Raw genomic sequence first — 26,359 nt, forward strand, 5'->3', positions numbered from 1 at the left:
ATGGTTGTATTTTCTTGTGTTTTTGGTCCACATCCCACCTAAAATGACTAATATGACCCTTAAATAATTATATTTTAATTTCTTTTATTTATTTTCATATTCTTATAATAAAATAAAAAACAAAAAGAAAATAAACCCACCTCTCTCTCTCATGATCTTTATACCCATCTCTTAAAAAAAAATACAGTTTTTTTTTGAAAAAATTGCAGTTTTTAAAAAAATATTTCTTTTAATTTTTTTTCAAATATTAATGTTTTCTATAAAAAATTAAAAAATCTGCATTTTTTCTTAAAAAATAGAAAACGAAAAAAATACTATTTTTAAAAAAATATGAAAATTTGATTTATGGTGTAAATTTTTAGACATTTATATTAATATATTAAATAACACAAAACAATTAAACATTAAATGAGATTGGTAAGATGACGATCATGTCCCTAATGAATTACTTTTGATCCAACGCTCCACTTTTAGTTCTCGGGTTGTCGGAAAACTATGAGTTCTCAACCGATCTCACCCTTATATATATATATATATATATATATATATATATATATATATATATATATGAGGGTTCAATTGAGAAAAAAAAGGTTGAAAATGGAGGAATCATTCTCAGCCAATCATTTATTTTTGCCGCAAAAGCCTCCAACGTACCGACGGAAATGGGAAAGGAATGCACATGTGTTTTCCAACAAAACATGTTTCCTTAAACTATGCTAAGCATTACCTTAATATATACAAAAACATAGTTTTTTCGTTTTTTTTTTTATTTTTAAGAAACTATTTTTATCGAAAAATGATTTTAAATATACCAAAATTCATGATTTTTTATTCTCTACAAATAGACATCCATATTGATACAGTTTTAAGATAAAATAATTTTTTTTTATATTTTCAGCCATCGTTATTCATAAGTGAATAAAAATGAATCAGGTTTTTACTACAGTACATTCGTTATTCACTTATGAATAAAAACTATGATTAATTTTTTTTACAATTTAAGTATCATTCATATATGAATATAGCATATACTAAACATAGTATATTCATATTTAAATATTAGACGATGCATTCACTTGTGAATATTGCATAGTATATTCACTTGTGAATGTTAGATGGTATATTCACTTATGAATATTAGATGATATTTTCATATGTGAATATTATATAGTATTACATGGTATATCACATGAGAATAGTACATAGTATATTCACTTGTGAATATTCGATCGTATATTCACTTATGAATAATAGTTGGTATATTCATATGTGAATATTGCACAATATATTCATATATGAATATTACAAGGTGTTTTCAGAAATATATATAATTTTTATATGTTATTCACATATGAATAACATACAGACTTGCATATTTGTTTTGTGTTTTAATAATCACATATTGATTCAGGTGAGAAAACATATTCATATGTGAATATAACGTGGTAATTTAGTTTATGTATTTCATCAAACAGTTGGAGTGCATACAAGTTAACTTTTTTAAAAATGTGATAAATATGATACTTTGACTATTTAAATCTTAAAAAATAGTAGATTGGTAGAGAAATATATGAAAATTTTCAAACAAAAAATGATTTGATCTTTTTCTAACCTTAATTTCGATGTTTTTTTTATGAACGATGTTGAATGAATGATACGAATTGAATTTTTTGTTGATTATCGATGATGTTGTTCTAATGATGCTGGGAGTATAATTAATCATAGATATTGAAGATATGTTCGTATTCAAGCAGAATTGAAGGTTGGATTGAAAGAGCAAAAAACGAATGAATTTCAACTGTTATCTAATTCTCTACACTTACGTATTTGTGATTGAAGGCTATTATATCATATTTACAAGTTTGCCACCGTGTCCTTCATGTTTAGAGGCTAATTAAATGAGTGGCTGAGAATGATTCCCCCATTCTCAACCTTTTTTATTTTCTCAATTGAACCCACCTCTCTCTCTCTCTCTCTCTCTCTATATATATATATATATATATATATATATATATATATATATATATATATATATATATATATATATATATATATATATAAGTATTGGAGATTTATACATAATAAGTGTCTAAATTTGTCATATACACTATTAATTGGTATTTGGAAATTTACATGACACACACACACACACACACACACACATATATATATATATATATATATATATATATATATATATATATATATATAGAATTAGGTTCTTTGGAAAATAAAAAATTAGGGCATCAAGTGAAGACCAATTAGCATTTGACACATGTAATTAATTAATTGAATTATAAATAATGGATAAAGTGTATCAAAGTAAATCGATGGTCAGAGGCGGTAAACCCTAGAACATTATACCAGACGATTGAAATGAGTTCTATGGAAAACGTATAACTAAGGCAACATATGCTGGAACCAATAATCAAATGACACGTGTCAATTTCTTTATTGACAAGTAATGTATTATGGAAGTTATTTATGTAGTTACTCTAAAGTGATGTGTTGTCATGTTTTCATTGGTTCAAATATGTGTTGCCCTAATCATTCATTTTCCATATAACATTTCCCTATATATATATATATATATATATATATATATATATATATATATATATATATATATATATATATATATATAGTGTTATATAGTTAATATACATATTAAAATCCTAACATGCTTAGGAACAGTAGTTGTTCCATTCACTTTTCGCCATTTGCTGCTTCTCTGGTCCATTCGCGTATCGCCCACCACCATTCACTTCCAATAAGATATCACCTTTCTTCCCCCATCACAGTCTCTCTCCCAGATTATCTAGATTAACATCACCGTCTTTGTTCTTCACAGTTGAGACCCAAAATCCTCTCACAACTACATCCCTATACGCCGCTGCTCACCTCCGCCGTATACAAACATGAGTGCAATCGATCGTCTCCACCGATTCACCCCGCTGCTCACCTCCGCCATTTGCAAACTGAGTGAAGCCTCCATCTTCGATTGGAGGTCGTCGTCTTACCCTTATGTCGATTGGGCCTCTTCCTTTCATTTTAGGCTTTAGGAAGAGGGCAGCCCTCGATGGCGGTGGTGCGAACCATCATAGACAATTATAACACGATTTTTGCAAGTATGTTTTATCGGCCCGCTTTTGATACTGAAGAAAGAAAGGAGCTTTGTCGTTGATTTTGTTACTATTTGGGAATTTCTTCTTCAACTGATATCAGACACGGTTTTTTGCAGGTGAGGTAATTTAAAGCCTTTAAATTTATGTTGGTCGTTGGGAAACAAATAAAAGGGCCATTTGCTTCCACACAGGTATACCCTCCAAATTTGGTTATCGATTGTAGGAGTAGTTCTTTGATGACAGAGGAACATCAAGTTGAAAAATCATTGAATCTTGAGTTTCCCACCAAGTGTTTGATCATTTTCTTGAGTGAGCTGTGAGTCCTCTAATCCTGATTAATCTTGGATGCTCTTTCAAGATACGACATTGGAAGGGCAGATTTCATGTTTCCCGCTTTCAGTATAGATTCAGAGGACCTCCCTGAGCATTTACCCGGGCAACCATGGATAGTTAAAGTTCATGGTAATAATCCACCTCTAATTGCAGTCAGCTTCTAACACTAGTGTGATAACTCAAATTTAAGATATAGAAATATATATGTAATTAGATTATATCATTATAATAAAATGATTAATTCAAGGAATAAAGAGGTAATTAGTGGAGAATTATGGAGATTAATGGCAAAAACCGTCATCTTCATTAGGGCTGTAAATTCGAGCATATGAAAGGGGTTCCTCAGTTATGGACTTAGGCATTATATATAGCATGTAAAATCGAGTGAAAACCCCACAAGAATTTTGGGAATCGACTGAGAATCAAAGGAGTAATAGGGGTTGGAAGTTCTTGAAGAGTTTTTGGAGTTTTCTCTTGAAATTAAGGTATAATCTCTCAACTTAAGCTTGATTAGTTACTTAGATTGATTTATATGCGTGTTAAACGTATTTTGGTTCAACCTAGTGTCTCAATTCGATCCAATCAGTATCAAATCGACAAAGGTTATAAGGAACATTTTTATTCAATAATTTGTTTAATCAAGTGGGTTATGGAGCGAGAATTAGATAATTGTTTATGGGTTATGGTTAGACAGAAGTGGAGAAAAATAATGGTGGTTTTTATTAAAGTATTTTATACGATTTTCAGAAAAAATAAAGCTTCCCAAATGTTTATTAATGGCAGAAATGATAAGTTTCTTTCGGGTAAGGAAGACGGGCTTCGGGCCTTATTTTTTTTACAAGTACTTGACGTTGAATTGTACTTTACCAAAACATACGAATAAAAAATAAAGAAATAAATGAACTGACGATAAGGCTTGCTTACCGAGACTTATTGCCTGCATAGAATTTTGTGTTTCTCTTCATTTTAAAAGTAGGGAAGGAAAATCGAAGTTACACATTAGCCCCTGGAACTTTTATAATCTTTTTTATTTTTGTTTTTGAAGTTAAAAATTCAAACAGTTAGTGCTTAAGAAACATGCGTTTTCTTTCACCGATTGGAAATTGAAGTTACATAAAAGGTCCCTGGACTGTTAATAACTTGACAAATAATAATGGAAAAGGTTCTATCACATTGCATCGAAAACAATAATTGTAGAGATGGTCTTTGAGTTTTTTAATTTGTTAATGTAAAGTCAAATAGTCAACATAATTTTAGTTTTTGACCTTTGCATTTAATGATTAAAACATTTTTCTTTTTTTGGATTTTGGGATGGCTAATTAAAATATTTTATCATAAAATTTTTATTCAATAATAATATTACAAAGGGAAGTGTCATGAGTTGTTCAAGAAAGTTATTACAAAGGAAAATCGTAATCAACAATTATCGTTTCTAATAGTGGGTTGGGTGAGACACGTAGGCAGTTGAACCAAAATGATCGCATAGGATGTTTTTCTAGGATTGTTGCCTTAGAAAACTATGTTGGTTAAATGTAGGGTGCGTGTAGCGTGACAAGCTTTGGTTAAGACCTAACGCCAACAAGGTGAGTTTCGTGTGAATTTTGTGTTTGCTTGCATGAAAAGTTGATTCTAAATTATTTGCAATTATATGTTACTGTTGTTATTGCTATGAATATTTGTGTGAAATTTTTGTGAATTATTTCATATAAAAGGGTGAAAATGGTGGGTGACATATATATAGGGAACATGTGTATTTACACGGTCTTATTATTAGTCGTCGTACAGGGTGTTAGTATGCGGCGGAGAGCTTACGCTCTGTTTATCTAGCCGTAAGCATATTTGTTGTGCCCGGCGGAGGGACTTGTTCCCTGGAAACGACAGTAGTTCCCTAATGTGTCACCAAGGGTGGAAAGAAATGAAAAGAATTATATTTGATAAATTGTTGCATTTATTTTTATTTTATTGACGTCAATATGCATGAAAACCATGAACTCACTAGGCCCTAGGCTTACCCATTAGAATCTTTAAATGCACGCAACCCAGGAAATAACGTAGCAAGTGGCAGCGGGAATGGAAATGATAAAGTTCAGACTTGAAGAAGGCGACAAGTTTTGAGGAAGACGTAGCGCACCAAGTGTTTACTTAAATTTCTATTTGCTTCCGCTATTATTATTATTATTATTAATAATTACATTAGTAGTTGAATCTTAAATTTTGGAGGTTTTGGGACTATGTTAAGTTATATTGGTATTTGAAATTTGGGGCGTTACAAGTTGGTATCAGAGCGTTGTTTAAGCAGATTAGTCGTTGTTTAAACGCCTAAGCTTAAACGGGAGGAGCGGTACATCGCCTAATCTGGAATGCGTCTCGTTTGTAGGTACTATGGATCATGGAAAGGCAATCATCGATGGTGGGGTGTCAGTTGAGGGTACTAGTGGGTTACTTCCCCACGAGAAGTTGAAGGCCGAGTTAGAGCTCTCTGATTCGGAAGGCAGTTTGGAACCAACGACTCCACTCAACCTCTCTGAGCGGGACGAAGAAGACGAGGATGTGGAATCTAAGGTGGAGCCCGACGAAGATCCTGAGGAGGAGCCCGAGGAAGACCCTGATGAGGAACCCGAAGAAGACCCCGAGGAGGAACCCGAGGGAAATCACGTGGAGTACCAAGTGGAACAAAGATACGAAACGTTCCATATGCCCTATGTGGAGTATACGCCAACTAGTCCTGGTACCTATTGGGAGCGACTTTATAAAGATGAAATGCCACAGGCACAGCTCGAGATTCACAGTTTGAAAAGAAAGATTGAAGAGATAGATGAGCATAGGTCAAGGCTCGTACAGGAGAACCAAATACGTGTTGAGGCCGCTGAGAAAAGTAAGCGCAAGATACGAAGGTTGGAACAGGAGGTGTTGGAGCTAAGGAAACCCATTATCACTAAGTTGTGGGAAGGGTTTGTGGCTCGGGCAAAACAAGCCAAGGCCACAACTTACAGATTCCTAGATAAGGTGGTTGGAAGAGACCCACCTCAGGCCGAGGTGCTGGTCATTCAAAGTGGTCCCGGAGATCGAAAAGCTAAAAAGATAAGGAAGTACTTGAAGGAGGGAAAGAGAATATTGAAATATGATGACATCGTTTTTAAAAAGTAGAAAGTAGGAGTAAAATGATTTGTCTTTTTTTATTTTCTCTTGGTTGTTGGCTTAAGTGACTTGATGTGAACAAGACATATGTCTATTTTTGAAGTTTTAATAACTTGGAATAAAATTTATGTTTGTTATACTTATTGTGTTATAAACATAAATATGTAGTTAATATGTCTTCACGAAGATCTGGGAGGTTCACTAGGGTCACTCCGGAGGAAGAACGCATCCCAATTGGAGCTTATGTTAGAGCACCAGGAGATGTACCAGAAACCCCACTGATCCCAAATGCTAGTCGTGGACGGGGCCAAGGAAGAGGTAGGGGTAGAGGAAGAGGCTGAGGAGCTGTTACAGCACCGATACCTGTACAATCGGCCCATGGCAGCTCCGGATCCCACCGCGGTTGAGGTCGAGTTCGCGGAAGGGGTCGTGCAGCAAACACGATTGCTAGAGAAGAGTTGGCTGATGAGATTGCTCGAGCAATTCGAGACACCTTACCAGATGTACTTGCTCAGGCACGAGAAGCAATAATGGGTGAGTATGAAGGTAACTTGGGTGGAGGTGAAGAGGGCTACGAGTACAGTACACCAAATATGAGTCGTGAACCAAGTATTGCACAACCCACAAGGCATCATGGCAACCACGATCGGCGGGGTTGTAGTTACAAGACGTTCATGAATTGCAAGCCACCCATTTTTAACGGAGAAATTGATCCCGTTTTGTCATCAACATGGATCATGGAGATTGAGGGAACGTTCGATACTAGCAAGTGTGCGGATGAGGACAAGGTGATTTATGCTGCGATAATGTTAAAAGGGGAGGCAATACATTGGTGGGGCATGCTGAAGGAGGTTAGGGGGCGTGAGGCGGCCAAGAATATGTCATGGGATGAGTTCCTAAGAATTGTTAAAGAAAATTTTTGCCCTCGTACAACGGTTAAACAGTTGGAGGAAGAATTCTTGAGGTTGGAACATGGGAATATGACTGTGCGAGAGTACACCACTAAGTTCACGGAGAAAGCCAGGTTTGCCGAATTTTACGTTTCTACAGAAGAAAGAAGGGTGGAACGCTATATATGGGGATTGAGAACAGCTATCCGTGAATTTGTGCAAATTCAAAAACTGGGTACTTTCCAGTCTGCTGTTGATGCTGCAGAAGGTCGCGAACGTGAGAAGAATCGTCAAGGTGAAGATAGGGCTTTGGGGAAAAGAAAATGGGATGGTACGAATAATGATTCGAAGAAAGGCAAGACTTCAGGGCAAGAACGTAAGGTTGATCAAAGCTCTGGAGTAAAGCAATGTCCAAAATGCAACCGTTATCATAAGGGGGAGTGTAACATGAATCAGAAAGTTTGCTACAAGTATGGGAAGCCAGGGCACATAGCCACAGAATGTAAGACAGGAAGGGTATGTTACGGGTGTGGATCCCCTAACCACATTAAGTCGAAATGTCCCCAGAGTAAAGGTAACAACAATCAAGGCATAATAACAGACAATCGGTCGGCGGATAAAAAGGCTGACACTGGTAGACCAAAAGCTAGAGCTTTTCGCATGACGGCTCAGGAGGCTCAGGAGACCCCGGATGTGGTGATAGGTACTTTCCTAGTAAACTCAATTCATGTTAGGGTGTTATTTGATTCTGGTGCAAGTAGATCTTTTGTGTCTACTACTTTTTGCAAAAACCTGGGTAGAAATGCAAAGACTCTAGAACATGCCTTAGAAATTGAAACTGCTGACGATCATTGGGTAGTAGTAAGAGAGGAATATGATGATTGCTCTATCGAAATAGAAGGTGGTGTGGTACCGTTAAAATTATTACCTATAGCCCTAGGTGATTTTGATATTGTTATAGGGATCGATTGGTTGTCGAAAAATCAAGCGATTATAGATTGTGAAAATAGGATTGTTCAAGTTTCGGTGCCAGAAAAAGGAATGGTAAAGATTTATGGTGATCAGCGAGTTAAGGACTCTATTTTGATATCAGTGACTAAGGCAACTCGTTATCTAAAGAAAGGGTGTCAAAGTTATTGGGCATATGTTCTCGATGCCAAGCAGGACAAGCCTTGAAATAACACATATACCAATTGTACGCGAGTTCCAAGATGTGTTTCCTGATGACCTAACTAGCTTGCCACCGGATAGGCAAGTGGAGTTTCGAATCGATCTTACCCCAGGAGTAGCACCGATAGCTCGTGCGCCCTATCGGTTAGCACCAACCGAAATGAAGGAGTTGATGGCTCAGTTGTAAGATTTGCTTGACAAGGGTTTTATTCGGCCCAGTACCTCACCGTGGGGTGCACCAGTACTGTTCGTCAAGAAGAAGGATGGGACAATGCGAATGTGCATTGACTACAGGGAGTTAAACAAGGTGACTATAAAGAACCGGTATCCACTACTGAGCATTGATGACCTATTCGATCAACTCTAGGGGGCAAGTTACTTCTCAAAGATCGATTTGCGGTCGGGGTATCACCAGCTGAAAGTCAGAGAAGAAGATGTGTCGAAGACAGCCTTTCGAACTAGGTATGGTCATTACGAGTTTTTAGTAATGCCATTTGGTTTGACCAATACACCAGCTGCATTCATGGATCTGATGAACCAGGTGTGCAAGCCATACCTAGACAAGTTTGTAATTGTATTTATCGATGACATCTTGATATACTCTAAAAGTAAGGCAGACCATGAGAAACATCTGCGGATAACACTTAGTTTATTGAGGAAAGAAAAATTATTTGCCAAATTTTCGAAGTGCGAGTTTTGGCTTCGGGAAGTCCAGTTTTTGGGACATGTTGTAAAAGAACACGGTATCAAGGTGGACTCAGCAAAGATTGAGGCGATTGAAAAATGGGAATCACCAAGAACCCCATCAGAAGTTCGAAGTTTTCTTGGGTTGGCAGGATACTATCGAAAGTTTATACAAGACTTCTCGCGCATAGCTGCACCGCTAACTACCCTGACAAGGAAAAATGTGAAGTTCGAATGGAAGCCAGAGCAAGATAATGCCTTTAACGTCTTAAAGGAAAAGCTTAGCAGTGCACCAGTATTATCTTTACCAGAAGGCAATGATGGCTTTGTTGTTTATAGTGATGCATCCAAGTTAGGCTTGGGGTGTGTTTTGATGCAAAACGGTAAGGTGATTGCTTATGCCTCGCGACAGTTAAAGGTTCACGAGCGTAAATACCCAACGCATGATATGGAGTTGGCTGCAGTAGTGTTCGCTTTAAAGATTTGGAGACACTATTTGTATGGGACAAGGTGTCAGATCTTCACTGATCACAAGAGTCTGAAATACTTGTTTGATCAGAAGGATTTGAACATGAGACAACAACGGTGGATGGAGCTATTAAAAGATTATGATTGTGAGATATTGTACCATCCAGGGAAGGCAAATGTTGTAGTTGATGCACTAAGTCGTAAGGAAAGAAGAGAACCACCTAAGATTCGAATGATGAAGATTAGGGTAACCACCAGCTTACTAGATGATTTGAGAAAGAGTCAGGAGGAGGCATCGAAGGAAGAGAAGTGGAAAAGTGAAGGAGTGGTGGGAGTAATACAATCATTGGAAAAGGATAGTCGTGGCTTGAAGTGTTTTCAAGGAAGGGTTTGGGTACCACGAGTGGGTGAAGTGCGTAACTTACTTCTCAAGGAAGCTCACATGTCAAAGTACTCAATCCATCCAGGAACAAACAAGATGTATCAAGACCTACGGAAATCTTACTGGTGGCCAGGGATGAAAAAGGATATAGCCTATTTTGTTGAAAGGTGTTTGACGTGCTTAAAGGTGAAGGCTGAGCACCAAAGGCCATACGGTCAGTTACAGTCAATGGAGATTCCAGTGTGGAAATGGGATCACATCACAATGGACTTTGTGACTAAGTTACCAAGGACACCAAAAGGTTATGACGCGATTTGGGTAGTCGTGGATAGATTAACCAAAACGGCGCATTTCCTTCCGATTAAGGAGACGTACCCGTTAGAAAGGCTAGCTAAATTATACGTTGACGAGATAGTGAAACTGCACGGAGTTCCATTATCTATTATTTCGGATCGGGATAGTCGCTTTACGTCGACATTTTGGGGTAGTTTCCAACGAGAAATGGGTACTCGAGTAAAATTGAGCATTGCATACCATCCGCAAACATATGGGCAAAGTGAACGGACAATACAGACCTTGGAAGATATGTTACGGTCTTGTGTTATTGATTTTGGAGGGTCTTGGGAAACTCATTTGCCGTTAATTGAGTTTGCCTGCAACAATAGCTATCATGCAAGTATAAAAGTCGCACCATATGAGGCTCTATATGGCAGGAAATGTAGAACTCCATTATGTTGGAATGAGGTGGGGGAGAAACAATTGGTTGGACCTGAACTTGTTCAGCAAACTACCGACAAAATCCAGGTGATTAGGGATAACATTAAGGTTGCTCAGGATCGACAGAAAAGTTATGCAGATAAGCGGAGAAAGCCAATAGTGTTTCAGGTTGGTGATAAAGTTATGTTAAAGGTGTCCCCATGGAAGGGCGTTGTGCGTTTTGGTAAGCGGGGGAAGTTAAGTCCTCGCTACGTTGGACCCTTTATAATTAAGGAACGAGTTGGAGAGGTGGCCTATAGATTGGAGCTACCAAGGGGAAATGCAGGGCATTCATAGCACGTTCCATGTCTCTAATCTAAAGAAGTGTCTAGCGGACGCCGCCATGGAAGTGCCACTTCAAGAAATTAAGGTTGATGGGAAGCTTCGATATACAGAAGAACCCGTCGCGATTATAGATCGAAAGATTAGAAAGTTAAGGAATGTGGAGATACCACTGGTGAGAGTTCAGTGGAAGTATCATAAAGGTTCAGATGCAACATGGGAGACCGAGCGAGACATGATGACTAAATAACCTCATTTATTTGCTTAATTCAAATTCCGAGGACGGAATTCCTTTAAGGAGGGAAGTTTGTGATAACTCAAATTTAAGATATAGAAATATATATGTAATTAGATTATATCATTATAATAAAATGATTAATTCAAGGAATAAAGAGGTAATTAGTGGAGAATTATGGAGATTAATGGCAAAAACCGTCATCTTCATTAGGGCTGTAAATTCGAGCATATGAAAGGGGTTCCTCAGTTATGGACTTAGGCATTATATATAGCATGTAAAATCAAGTGAAAACCCCACAAGAATTTTGGAAATCGACTGAGAATCGAAGGAGTAATAGGGGTTGGAAGTTCTTGAAGAGTTTTTGGAGTTTTCTCTTGAAATTAAGGTATGATCTCTCAATTTAAGCTTGATTAGTTACTTAGATTGATTTATATGCGTGTTAAACGTATTTTGGTTCAACCTAGTGTCTCAATTCGATCCAATCAGTATCAAATCGACAAAGGTTATAAGGAACGTTTTTATTCAATAATTTGTTTAATCAAGTGGGTTATGGAGCGAGAATTAGATAATTGTTTATGGGTTATGGTTAGACAGAAGTGGAGATAAATAATGGTGGTTTTTATTAAAGTATTTTATACGATTTTTAGAAAAAATAAAGCTTCCCAAATGTTTATTAATGGCAGAAATGATAAGTTTCTTTCGGGTAAGGAAGACGGGCTTCGGGCCTTATTTTTTTTACAAGTACTTGACGTTGAATTGTACTTTACCAAAACATACGAATAAAAAATAAAGAAATAAATGAACTGACGATAAGGCTTGCTTACCGAGACTTATTGCCTGCATAGAATTTTGTGTTTCTCTTCATTTTAAAAGTAGGGAAGGAAAATCGAAGTTACACATTAGCCCCTGGAACTTTTATAATCTTTTTTATTTTTGTTTTTGAAGTTAAAAATTCAAACAGTTAGTGCTTAAGAAACATGCGCTTTCTTTCACTGATTGGAAATTGAAGTTACATAAAAGGTCCCTGGACTATTAATAACTTGACAAATAATAATGGAAAAGGTTCTATCACATTGCATCGAAAACAATAATGGTAGAGATGGTCTTTGAGTTTTTTAATTTGTTAATGTAAAGTCAAATAGTCAACATAATTTTAGTTTTTGACCTTTGCATTTAATGATTAAAACATTTTTCTTTTTTTGGATTTTGGGATGGCTAATTAAAATATTTTATCATAAAATTTTTATTCAATAATAATATTACAAAGGGAAGTGTCATGAGTTGTTCAAGAAAGTTATTACAAAGGAAAATCGTAATCAACAATTATCGTTTCTAATAGTGGGTTGGGTGAGACACGTAGGCAGTTGAACCAAAATGATCGCATATGATGTTTTTCTAGGATTGTTGCCTTAGAAAACTATGTTGGTTAAATGTAGGGTGCGTGTAGCGTGACAAGCTTTGGTTAAGACCTAACGCCAACAAGGTGAGTTTCGTGTGAATTTTGTGGTTGCTTGCATGAAAAGTTGATTCTAAATTATTTGCAATTATATGTTACTGTTGTTATTGCTATGAATATTTGTGTGAAATTTTTGTGAATTATTTCATATAAAAGGGTGAAAATGGTGGGTGACATATATATAGGGAACATGTGTATTTACACGGTCTTATTATTAGTCGTCGTACAGGGTGTTAGTACGCGGCGGAGAGCTTACGCTCTGTTTATCTAGCCGTAAGCATATTTGTTGTGCCCGGCGGAGGGACTTGTTCCCTGGAAACGACAGTAGTTCCCTAATGTGTCACCAAGGATTGAAAGAAATGAAAAGAATTATATTTGATAAATTGTTGCATTTATTTTTATTTTATTGACGTCAATATGCATGAAAACCATGAACTCACTAGGCCCTAGGCTTACCCATTAGAATCTTTAAATGCACGCAACCCAGGAAATAACGTAGCAAGTGGCAGCAGGAATGGAAATGATAAAGTTCAGACTTGAAGAAGGCGACAAGTTTTGAGGAAGACGTAGCGCACCAAGTGTTTACTTAAATTTCTATTTGCTTCCGCTATTATTATTATTATTAATAATTACATTAGTATTTGAATCTTAAATTTTGGAGGTTTTGAGACTATGTTAAGTTATATTGGTATTTGAAATTTGGGGCGTTACAACTAGTTCCTTCCGGTACTTTCTACAAATATTCAAATATGTGAAAAAAATGTTCTTTTTCGAGAACAATATAGTTATGAGCTTTCAAATATATTCACTACATATGTAGTTTTAAGGGGTTTTTATCTATCATTGGCGTTGTTAGTAAAATCTGTTTTTTGAGATATGTTGGGGCATGCAGAGGAATTTGATGACAAGGTTGTGGTGCAAACACAATGTTTGCTAAAATGCTTACTGAAACTAGGTATCCGAAGAAATAAGTTTTGATTATTATTGACTTAATTCTATTTTATCTTGCTTTTTAATTTTCATACTCACTATAATATGTATTATTTAAGGCTGTAGAGATGATTGGGAGGTGCTTCCTATTGATCTTAATAATTGTTTATCAAAAGGAAGTTATTGCCTTCATATCTGCATGATCCAGGTTTAATTCCCTAAAATCCTATTATTAATATAAAGAGCTGTGATTTTCTGAATTTCTTGCTTCATTAATGACCATTTTTGTTTTGACTACTTGCATGAAACAATCTATATCTTTTTTAAAGCCTCAACAGGTCAAAATATAGGAAGCCCATCATGAAAATATAAAATCTTTCTAATGCTAGCACTTTCAATATTTGTATGTTGATGTGTATTCTACATTTTTAAATTAACCGAATGGAATAATGTTTGCCGAAGATGTTTTTTTTTTCAAAGTGGACCAAAAGTGTCAACTTCTTTAACCTTTTGTGGCTAAACTATGAAGCATAAAAGGTTCCTGTTACTAACCATTTTCAAAATGGACCAAAAGTGTCATTAAAATCATACCTATATGATTATAATTCATAAATAATTTTCCGCCAAATCCACGGTCGTTAAAATCTTACTTTATGTAAACAAATAAAATGTATTTACAACTATTTGTTTCTGTGTCAATTACATAAAGTAAAAATGGGTCAACATGTTGCCTTAAGAATAAAAAATAACAAAATAACTCATTTTTACTTTATGCAATGTAACTCATTTTTACTGGACAAATATATTCCAATGAAAAGAAACCATACCAGCAACTTCATAGTAACCTTTCGTGGTTAAATATTCTTGATTTTCTTACCACATCTAATACAGAATTGTCTTTTTTTTTTTAACTGCAGAGCTAAGGAAGCAGCAATAATATCATCTTACCCATATGAAGAAACATGTAGATGTCTGTTGGATAATTTACTAAGGAATAATGCAACATTTGTATTTTAATTGCAGGTTTGAGTTCTTATAGTTGATGTTAAAAATGAAACTTGGAAGAAAATATTCTAAATATCAGGTATGTTTATATATTTAGGCGTTCAAATTTCCATTTTCTCGAGTGATGAAAATGCATTTCAAGCAATACCAATTCTTTCTTAAATCTCTTCCTTGGATTAGTTTTAGACATAGTGATCAACCTATTTATCTGTAAAATAATTTTTTTCCCTATAATTTGTCATTTCAGTCGATGAGAATTACATTCCTTGAATGTGACTGCTCTAAATATCAAATGCATTGTTTTTATTGCAGGATCAAAGAGTAAATCTCGAGAGTGAAGTTAATGATTTGATCATTTGTTGAATATAATATCTAAGACTTGACTGGTCTTTCCAGGCTTGACTTGAACATCTATTAGCAAGCAGACATTGATCTTAAGCATTCATTTTAAGGTTTGAGTTCTCAAACCTTGTCCCTTCGCATCAGATCTATTTTGTTCTCACAATTGGTATCAGAGCTTAAGTGGTTGTCCTTTGAATCCATAAGATCAGATTATAGTTGGTTTGAAATTACCTTGGTATTTCAACCATTTCTGTGTTAAGGATAAAAGTTCTTCTATATATCACTTTAGCTTGAAGATATCTTAAACTTCAATGGCTGTTTCTAATCCTCAGCAAATGATTTCAATGCAAATCGCAAATAGTGTGGGTGGCCCTACACGTGCCCTATTACTAGTTGTGGAAGAATATGATCACTGGAAAGTTAGAATGGAAAGATTTTTACTGGCCAAGGATAAAGGTGAAGAAATCTGGAGATTCGTCAAGGAAGGTCCACATGTTCCTGTAAGAACAGTTGTAAGAGATGCAACTGCTCAACTCATGCGAGAAGATGAAACTCGTCCAGCTCCTCTAACTGCAGATGATATCGAGAAGCTGCATGCTGATCAAGTTGCTTTCTCAAAAATGGTGTTTGGTGTTCCTTCCTCACTCTTTGAGCACATCAAGCTGTGCAAATTAGCCAAAGAGATTTGGGACACTCTTCAGGACCTGATTGAAGGTTCGGAAAATATGAAAGACAAGCGCCTCACCTCAGTTGTCAACGACTTCGATACCTTCACTACCACTCCTGGTGAATCAGCGGCCTCATCATCCAACCGTTACCAAATCGTGGTCAACAACATGACTGATCATGGGATTGTCCGAACTCCTTTGGAGTACAATCTCAAATTCATGAACAGTCTTGGCAAAGGATGGGGAAATGTAAATTCTTGTCTCTAAAGCAATGGTTCCTTGAAAAAGTTGAAGCTCTATCAACTTTTTGATGAACTTCAAGGACATGAGTCTAATGTTGCTCAAACTATAAGGGAACTCTCCGGAGGTTCTCTTGCCCTTGTCAGTTCTTTCGAATCAACCATTTCAAACTCATCTACTTCAGATCCCTTCAAACCCATTGTTCCATCTGTTAAAACATCCGCACCCATCTTACCTACACAAATCTATCCTGTTGATGATTCCGAAGCCATGGACTCTGAACTCCGTTTCCAACAGGAGTTTGCTATACTCTCAATGAAATACAAACGTCCTTTCAATCCTTCTTACAAACCATACCCAAATCGATTCCATGCTCCTCATCAGAACAATCCTCAGCCATACTCAGCTCCGGAACCTAAATCAACTTCGGAAAATCCTCCTACATACAAACCAAACATCACTAAACTAAACTCTACTCCGGAACCCTCTCAGAGTTCCAAATCGGACAAACCAAAAATTGTGTGTCATAAGTATGGACATGCAAACCATTTTGCTAAAGATTGCCTGGCTGATGCTCCGCAGAAACCAAAAATCAAGGATTCAGCTTACTACATCCGAAGAGCACAAGAGATGGCTGAAAGCGAAAAAGCCTTTGTAACAACGGTTTCAAGAGATGTTGAAGGATATTGGTCATCCGGGGATGATGATGATATGGTAACTGGAAGGAACATGTGTTTGATGGTAAGACAAATGGTTGAATATGATGAAGGATATTGGTCTTCTGGGTCAGAAGATGAAGATGATGTTGCTGAACCTCACTACTGCTACATGGCCACCAATGACCCACCCGGACGAAGCATTGTTCAGCAGGTAAAATCTATGATTACTAATAATAATTTTGATCTATCTCTTTGTGAACCTCATCTGACCTAAATCCAAACAGATATGAGCACCATTTATAAAGCCTATGAGTCTGCCATAGAAGCCAGTGAGAAGAAGGATTGTGAACTAAATCGTCTTAGGTTACGTTTTAAGGATAAAAAGTTGAAAATCGAGTCTTTAGAGCATGAGCTTGTAATGTCAAAAGATGAATGTATCATTTTGAAAGACAGATGTGAAATTACCTATTCTGAAAGAAATATTTTGATCACTGATCACAAACGTCTCAATGCTAAGATAGATGCTTTGCATAATTCAATTGACATACTTGAATCAAATCTTCAGATGACTCATAATTTTCGTCATCCATGGTTAAAAGCACCATGTCTCGGAAGCGAGTATCCGAAACCTATTGCTCGTCCCTTAAAAGAATTGCAAAATTTGACCTGTATGGGAGAGGTTTCGAACATCAAACATTCGGACACCCCCGTTTCTCCCTTGTCTCCTCTTCATGAGACTATTGATCAATTTGAGTCCTTAATTCCTGAGTTTCAACCAATTGTTGTCAAATATCCCGATTCCACGTCTCTTCCGCCTCTGATAAACTTGGACCTGAATTGGACCAGGGAATTCCATCACAGTGTTTCAAATTGCGTAGATTACGTTCCTAGGAGTAACCCTCCCAACAACTGTGTTGTTGAAGAAATTCCTTCCCTGACAACTGAAACTGCTGCCCCTGAGTTTGTATGGGCATATTTAGATAATAAAGTTGAAGTCTCAAGCTGTGTGTCCTCTGATTCTTGCGAATCAGATTCCTTAGTCATCTCAAAAACTAAATTGGTTCCCATTACTCCTGAGTTTAGTAATCCGTCCGCAGGACAAACCTCAAAAATCCTTGTCTCACCCTAAGAGAAAACCAATGCTGAATAGGAAGGATATTGTAGATCCCAAAGTAGAAGCTCGAAATGCACATAAAAAGGAAGTTAAGGCTAGACAAAATTCCAGGTTCATTGCAAACTCCAAACCAAGTTTATCCCGAAATTCTCATGAATCAACCCATAGTCAAAACTCCTTTGTTCCCACTAAGATCCTCAAAAGACCTTCTGAATCTCCTAGTCGTGTAGAACCCAAGAAAGTAGACAGTTCCACTCAACCTAAATCTTGTGTGAATGTCACGACAGTCCAAAACACTTCTCCTCGGACTGTTTCATCTATGTTTATTGCAAAATCTGATGGCACAATTTTTAAACCCAATCTTTCAAAAACCAATGTGTCATCAAAGAAATCTAAAAATGCAAAGAAAACAACTCTTTCAAAATCTTCAAAGAAAAATCTTATGTGGAAAATCAAATCTTCTATTAATGAACCAACAATTCCGGAGGTTACAAATGTTACCAACACTCCGGAAGTCAAAAGTCCAAAGAAGACCGTTCGGAACCTTCAAGTCATTGAATATGACTACTGGATAGATGAAAAGACATTAGCCTTCTGTCTGTTTCCAAAGAATTCAAAGAATACCACCCAGAAACACAAAGTTGTTCCTAAGTCACAATCAAAGTCCAAAGCCTGTGCCTACGTCCCAAAGTCTAATTCGGAGCCTAAAAACTCCATTACTCACTAATTTTGCAGGCACTTTGTGATTCGGAGCAAGAAACAATATGGTATATTGATAGTGATTGCTCCATGCACATGACGGGGCGGAAAGATTTTCTGCGAGATCTAAAGCTTTCTCCAAACGCTGGTTACGTGACATATGGCAACAACTCCAACTCTCAGATACGTGGTTATGGGATCCTCACCAATGGAAACTTCTCTATCTCACATGTGTCTTATGTAGCTTATCTAAAACATAATTTGATAAGTGTTGCTCAGCTCACTGATGCAAATCGACATGTGGAATTTTGCAAAAAGTATAGCTACGTAATGACTGAAGACCGGAAAGAGTGTTTAATCAAGTCACTTCGCAACAAGAACATGTACCCACTCGAAATCAACATGATTGTTGGCAAACCGCAACTCTGCCTGCTCACGAAGTTTGTTCCTGACGTCAGTTGGTTATGGCACCGAAGGCTCGCTCATCTAAACTTTCGGTACATGAATGATCTCGTATCAGGCGAAATGGTGAGAGGTTTACCACTTCTCAAATTCGAAAATGATCAATTGTGTGCTGCTTGTGAGTGTGGTAAGCAATCGAAGAAGGGTCATCCTGTTATCATCGAAACATCCATTTTGGAACCATTGGAGCTTCTACACATTGATCTTTATGGACCATCCATTGTAGAAAGTCTTCATCATAAGAAATACATTCTTGTGATTGTTGATGATTTTACAAGGTTCACTTGGGTATTCTTTCTAAGGCTGAAATCTGAAACAACGTCAGAGCTCATCAATTTTATCAAAGGAATAGAAGTTCTTATCAAACTCCCAGTTAGGAGAATCCGAAGTGATAATGGATCGGAATTCACTACTTCCATCATTGAGAAATTTCTCACTGAAAAAGGAATCGACCACAACTTCTCAGCTCCTTATACTCCACAACAAAACGGTGTAGTCGAAAGACGCAATAGAACTCTCGTTGAAGCTGCTCGATCCATGCTGAACTTCGCAAATCTACCACTCTATCTTTGGGCTGAAGCCGTATCTACAGCCTGTTTCACTCAAAATCGAAGTATCATCAATCGACGCCTCAACATGACACCGTACGAAGCAATGAATGGTTGGAAGCCAACAATATCGTTTTTGCTTGTTTTCGGATGCAGATGCTTCATCAAGAACAACCGTGATCAGCTTACCAAATTCCAACCTAAAGCTGATGACGCCATCTTCCTTGGGTACTCCTCAAAATCAAAAGGTTACAGAGTTCTTAATCGGAGAACTCGTGTTCTGGAAGAAAGCTTTGACGTTACTTTCGATGACAACTTTGTTCGGAATTCTGGCCCAACCCATATTACAACTCACATTATGGAGTCCGATGCTCCTCCGCCAGGATGTTCGAACCCTCAAACAATTCTTGAAGTTGATTTTGAAACTCTCTTTGGTCCTTCCGAAACCGCTCTTGATTCGGAATCTCGATCAAGGCCAACTCTCATTCCAATCTCTACTTCGGAAGCCCCTGTCTCCCATAACGTCTCCGATCCGATCCCAAGCCTCCCTCCGTTTGATTCCGAACCACTTCAACCTTCTCAGGTTGAGGGGGAGAATGCTCATCCCTCTCTTGAATCAAATATGGATGGCTTCCAAGATGCGGCTGCTGATTTCGATGACTCCAATCCTCTCAACATTGATGAAAATGAAAACTTCTTTGAGTTCCCTTCTGATGATGATGTCAATCTCTCTGGTTCAGAAGTTTAGGGGAGCATCATCCTCGCATTCAAACCATTCAGGGGGAGCAAATCAATTCCACTGTTGATATCGGATCGACGGCTGCGCAAGAATTCCCAAGATTACATGTTTGGACAAAGGATCATCCTCCAAACCAAGTAATCGGAAACCCCAATGCTGGTGTACAGACTCGTTCTGCTACAAGTATCCAAAATGAATGCCATTTCTCAACATTTATATCCATGGGTGAACCCAAATCCATTAAGGACGCATTAGAGCATGCTGATTGGATTACAGCCATGCAAGAAGAACTGGCAGAATTTGACCGAAATGAAGTTTGGACTCTCGTGCCTCCTCCTCAGAATCATTCCATTGTTGGTACGAGATGGGTATTTCGCAACAAGCTAGATGACGCAGGAGTTATTATTCGAAATAAATCAAGATTGGTGGCAAAAGGATTCACACAGATTGAAGGGCTCGACTACGATGAGACCTTTGCCCCTGTTGCACATCTTGAAGCCATCAGAATCTTTCTTTCTTATGTTGCTCACAAAGGCTTCAAAGTTTATCAAATGGATGTTAAGAGTGCTTTTCTTAACGGTGAACTTGACACTGAAGTGTACCTTTAACTGCCCACTGGTTTTGTTAATCTCTCCTTTCCAAAGTACTATTACAAACTCCGGAAGGCTGTCTACAGACTCAAGCAGGCTCCTCGGGCATGGTACGAGACCCTCACTGATTTTCTCAAACGCTCCGGTTTCCATAGAAGAATTCTAGATCCTACCCTATTCCGAAGATCAAATGGAAAACATCTCATGCTGGTACAAATTTATGTGGACGACATCGTTTTTAGATCTACGGATTCATCTATGGTTGCTGACTTTGCTAAACTTATGATCAATCGATTCCAAATGAGCATGAATCGGGAGTTAAGCTTCTTTCTTGGCCTTCAAATCAAACAGACTAATAGAGGAATCTTCATTCACCAAGAAAAGTACATTTCAAAACTCCTCAAGAAATACTCAATGGACACATGTGCATCAGCCAAGGTACCAATGGGAATGATTGGATCCCTGCTCTATCTCACAGCAAGTCGTCCGGATATCATGTTTTCTACATGCTTATGTTCCAGATTTCAAGTCAACCCTAAGATGTCTCATCTCTTGGCTGTGAAACAAATCTTCTGATACCTTAAAGGCACAAAGAGTCTCAGAATCTGGTACCCAACAAATGAGAGCTTTCTACTTCAAGCCTATTCTGATTCACACTATGGTGGTCTTCAACTTGATAGAAAAAGCACTTCAGGTGGCTATCAATTCTTAGGTGGTCGTTTGGTCAGTTGGTCATCCAAGAAACAGAATTGCATTGCACTATCTACAGCCGAAGCCGAATACATTACTGCTGCCAGCTGTACATCTCAGGTTCTGTGGATGAAATCTCAACTCTTGGATTATGGTTATTGCTTTCAACGCATTCCTATCTATTGTGATTCTCAAAGTGCCATTGCGATTTCCCACAATCCAATTCAGCACTCCATGACTAAGCACATTGATATAAGGTACCATTTCATAAAAGATCATGCTCTAAATGGTAACATTGAACTCATTTTTGTTCCATCTAACGATGAGATTGCTGATGTCTTTACCAAGGCGTTAGACGAAACCAAATTCAACGGTTTTCTAAACAAGATGGGTATGATGATACCAGATCCTCAATTCTTTCAAGAGACTTGTTCTCTTTGATAGACGTATTCGAAAGAAAATTAGTTCTGATCTCAAAATTTCATCTCGGAACTACTTTCTCTTTGAATACATAGGATCATTTTACTTGTCTTTATTTCTGACCATCACTTGAGTTTTAAGCTGTACAGTTCGTCCTGATTGTTTGCCTATTTAAAGTCCACATTGTCATAGTGCTCTAATTTTCATCTCGGAATATACTTCATAATGGCATCCCGGAATTCCACTTCGGAAAGGTATTTCATTCTGCACTTCGGAATTTCAAAATTCACTCCGGAAGATTTCTCAAATCTCACCCCGAAATGCTTTACAAATCTTGTTCCGGAATTTTATTTAAAATCTCACTCCGGAATGCTTTACAAATGATGTTCCGGAAACTTTTTCAAATTCATCACTATTCCGGAATTTCTGCTCCGGAATCACCAATCTTTTTAGATCAAGCTAAATTTCTGTTCCGGAATCACACATCTTTTTCGAAATGACACTAAATTTTTGACTCTGGAATCGAAACTCTCTCCGGATTATTGCTCATTACAGACCTCTTTTCAAAACAAGCATGTTCCGGAACACAACTCCTTATCCTCCAGTTCATACACTGTCCCGAACCACTCATCCGGAATTCCAAAGGTTAATAAGGTGAAACGTTTGTTCAACGGTTGCTTTTTTAGGAAGATCCTTATCCTATCTTCCTCGAATTTCGTGACACGATTGCACGCCCCCATAAAGCAACGATCGAATCGCCGTTTGGGGATTTCCATTTCCAGTTACAAACAACCTCTCCTTTCACCTCCCAGGTCAACTCAGCACCCTAATCTAGTCCCTCATTTAATGTAACCCGTTTCGAACTCGGATCCTCATCATTACACCCACCAACCCGACCCACTTCCTTTACTTATAAATACCAATTAATACCCCCTTTTACCTCTTTACGCGCCCAACACCTTTAAAACCCTTGATTTCTCTCTGAGTTCTTCGTGTTCATCAAGCTCTCATCACTCTACAACAATGGCTTCCCCTCCTTCACCACCAAAAACTTCTCCAACCGCTTCAACTCCCAAGATATCCATTGCCAAGAAGAAACGATCAAAAGGTTCATCTTCATCAATCTCCCCCAAACCGTTTCTAAGGGACACAACGCAACTGTTTTCCCTAAACCCTAAAGATTACGATGAATCTGTTCGTGTTATGGTGGAGTTCATCGCAAATCATCCCATCTCCATCCCTCTCACTAAAATTCCTGAACCACCCCTTCCACTTCATCATCTCCATAGAGCTTTCACCAGAATCAAGGAAATCGACAGTATGTTGGAGACGCAAATCATTGGAGATCGAATCGTTCCCATCTACAAATCTACTTTTCTCAAGGAAATTGGTGTTAAACCAAACCCCAAAGGATTCACAGTCCAAGAACCAACCACTGAATAGTTTCAGACCTTTCTGAATCACATTGGCTACAATCAAGATTACAGAGCCAAAGACTTCAAGAAATTAGCCGTCTCAGGACTCAGGACTGTGCTGAGGCACTTCATCATTTGCGGGCTATCGGGTAAGCACGGAGGAACTGATACACTTAGCAAGGACTGGCTTCATGTTGTCTATAGCATCTACTCCGGACGTGACAACGCGGTTGATCTTCCGGAGGTCTTATGGCAAGATTTCTGCAAGTTTGCCATCAAAAGGAAGGACAATGAAATTTCGAGCCCTAGATTCTGGGCACTGACGATTCAACAAATTTTCAAAGAGCTTTCCAAACCAATTCCGATCTCCACAGTTCCTCCAGAGGTATGTGTTTCCTTCAAAGTTGTAAAGGCCTATAGAATTCCAGACCAATCCTCTTTTGGTCCGGTTAGACGACTTTCGGACCATATGTTGGCCTTAATCCCTTCCGATTCCATTCTGAAACAACACTTACAGACTGCGGTTGTGTTTGACCCAACACAACCTGCCCCAGTCTCAATTGAGCCCACTTCAGAAGAGGCCAATCCTACCACGTCCGGACCTAAGGTTAAAAAATCTGCCAAACGAAAGAGTTCCCCCTCTAAGCCAGAGCCTAAAAAGACAACCAAAGTCAGCTCTTCCTCTCCAAAGGAAGACGCTCATGATATTCAGGATGACTATGGCCGTCCGAACACCCCTCCTGCCTACTCATCTGAGGTACCCCTCAATGTTTCAATATCACCTGCACACACTCACGGGGAGTCTCCACATAATCCACCCTCACCTTCCCAAAAAGGTGATGCCGATGTTGACAATAGTTCCTTGAAGCCCCCTGGAACACACCCACGAGTCTCATTTGATATCCTTATCGTTTCTCACACAAGCACACACTCCGGAACCCCTGTTCCGGACCCTAAGCACCCTGGAGCTGGAGCAGTCCCTCCGACTCCGGATGCCCCAACTGGACTGATACCCGGAAGGTGTATAGGATGACCAGGTGCTAACGATCCTCAATGGGAAGATTATGTTAACAGGGCTGTTTCGAGACGTCCGGATCTGACTAGAGCTCAATTGGAGGCCACTCTCACTTCAATGTACAACAAAGCTCATCAAAGCAATCTTTCGTATGTTCCTCCTACAGATGATGATGCCATTCGGGAACTTGCTTCGGAACAACCTCGAATCACCACTCATACCAACGTATTCCAAACTGATTCGGATGAAGAAATCTCCAAAGAAATAATGATCACTGATGAAGGCAACTCTGTTCCGGACCCCAACTTCATGTCATCCATCCGTTTTCAATCCAAGCCATCAACCTCCAAGTCTGCTTTTGACTTCGGATCATCCTCTTCAACCACTCCGGATGATGGAGCCAACTCCCAGCTACATGAAGATGATGCAATCACCAAGCCTGGTCCATCCACACATACTTCTTCACGTCAAGCTCCGCCACAACACTCAAACTCTGACTCAGAATCCTCTGCTGGTGATCACATTGATCCTTTTGCTATCCTTGATATTCAAACCAATGTGTCAGATACTATGAAGAAGGTCTCCTCTATCGAAACATCCGTAACAGAGCTCAACACAAAAATGGATCAAAAGGTTTCCGGACTTGATTCCAAACTTGATGCCATTCTTCAGTCTCTCTCTCAACAGTCTGGACCTTCCATTGCGGAGCGCGAAGACCAACTGGATCAATTGATCTCTCTCCGGCTCAAGCACTCCATCGAGGAAGTTGAATCTAAATATGATGTCATGGTTGACCACTATCTCGACACAATCACCTCTATGCTCAAAGTCCATGACGACTTGGTGTCTGCTACTAACGATCTCATCAAGAAGACCCACATTCGTCATGAGAAACAAATCCAAAGGCTGGAAAAGGAGATCAAGAAGAAGGATGAAATGAACCTTATCATTCAACAAGTCCTCATCAAGCTTCTTCGCTCCACTTGGAACATCGTTGATGTTCCGAACCGGAAGTTTGATGAGATGTTAGTTGTTCTTAGTCACTTGTTTGATCACCTTGCTGTCCAAGCTCCCACTTCCGAAGCATACGATACAAGAGGGGGAGAAGGTCCAAGTTAACCGTGGAAACCTGCCCCGGAGTTCACACTCCGAGATAAAGACTTGAATTCCGACGATGAAGTCCAAGTTGTGTCCGGACTTCTAGGAATTTCCTCTGATGATGAAGAAGACAGTGAAGAAGAAAAATATGTTACCAATGAAGTTCTAGGCCTCGAAGCTCCAAAGAAAATATTTCCAAAGGTGCTGACTGAGGAAGAGAAGAGAATATGGTCTGCAACCTCTTGTCCATCCTCTTTACCAAATGCTCTTCAAAAGGCCAAGGCTAAATCTCTCCTCACCGCTGAAGCCTTCCGAACCACTCCTTCTATGCTCCCACCTATTCCGACTCCAAAAATTGCTCCAATAGACCAGGGCTCTCCACTCCGGATCCTTGATGACATTCCGGAAGATCCTCTTCCGAATCCCACTCTGGAATTTGTGGTGGATGAAAACATGAAGCTCATCATGGACGCTCTAAAAAGAAACAAAGGCAAAATGCCAATGACTGCTGAACAAAAAGCCTTCAACTCTGGACCTCCTCTCAAGCAAAAACAAGGATGGTCTCAGGAGGAAATCAACAAGGAGTTAGAGGACAGCATCCGGATCTAAGCTCTTAAGGATAATCTTGATCCGATGCGTGACATCTCTCCTCTTTGCCGTGAAGGCATTCTCTGGGATTACGAAATCGTTCCGTGTTTGTACTACGATGTTCCTCCCAACGATTACGAACAGCTCGATCTTCCTCTATCTCCATACAGCAAGTATTACATCAAATTTGCTCCTCTTCACCCAAATGTTGA

The 26,359-nt window shown here is 38.4% G+C and overlaps 1 protein-coding gene and 1 long non-coding RNA gene across 2 annotated transcripts; both read left to right on the forward strand.

The window, feature by feature from the left end:
• Positions 1-7,129: 7,129 nt before the first annotated feature.
• On the forward strand, positions 7,130-8,665 carry LOC145122003 (uncharacterized). Its single transcript, XM_079057681.1, has one exon. It carries the CDS (start codon positions 7,130-7,132, stop codon positions 8,663-8,665), a length of 1,536 nt encoding a protein of 511 aa, XP_078913807.1.
• Positions 8,666-11,747: 3,082 nt separating this feature from the next.
• LOC145119571 (uncharacterized) lies at positions 11,748-13,485 on the forward strand. The gene is made up of 3 exons (XR_013713895.1): positions 11,748-11,854; positions 12,906-12,952; positions 13,413-13,485. It is a non-coding gene; the product is annotated as an uncharacterized LOC145119571 (long non-coding RNA).
• Positions 13,486-26,359: the final 12,874 nt, after the last annotated feature.

This window comes from Lactuca virosa, chromosome 6, assembly GCF_052849685.1.
Source record: "Lactuca virosa cultivar CGN04683 chromosome 6, Lactuca_virosa_CGN04683_v6, whole genome shotgun sequence".
Taxonomy (NCBI): Eukaryota; Viridiplantae; Streptophyta; class Magnoliopsida; order Asterales; family Asteraceae; genus Lactuca; species Lactuca virosa.

What these genes read in the sequence shown, in the direction of transcription:
- LOC145122003 (XM_079057681.1), top strand. Translation starts at nt 7,130, where the DNA reads ATGGGTGAGTATGAAGGTAACTTGGGTGGAGGTGAAGAGGGCTACGAG.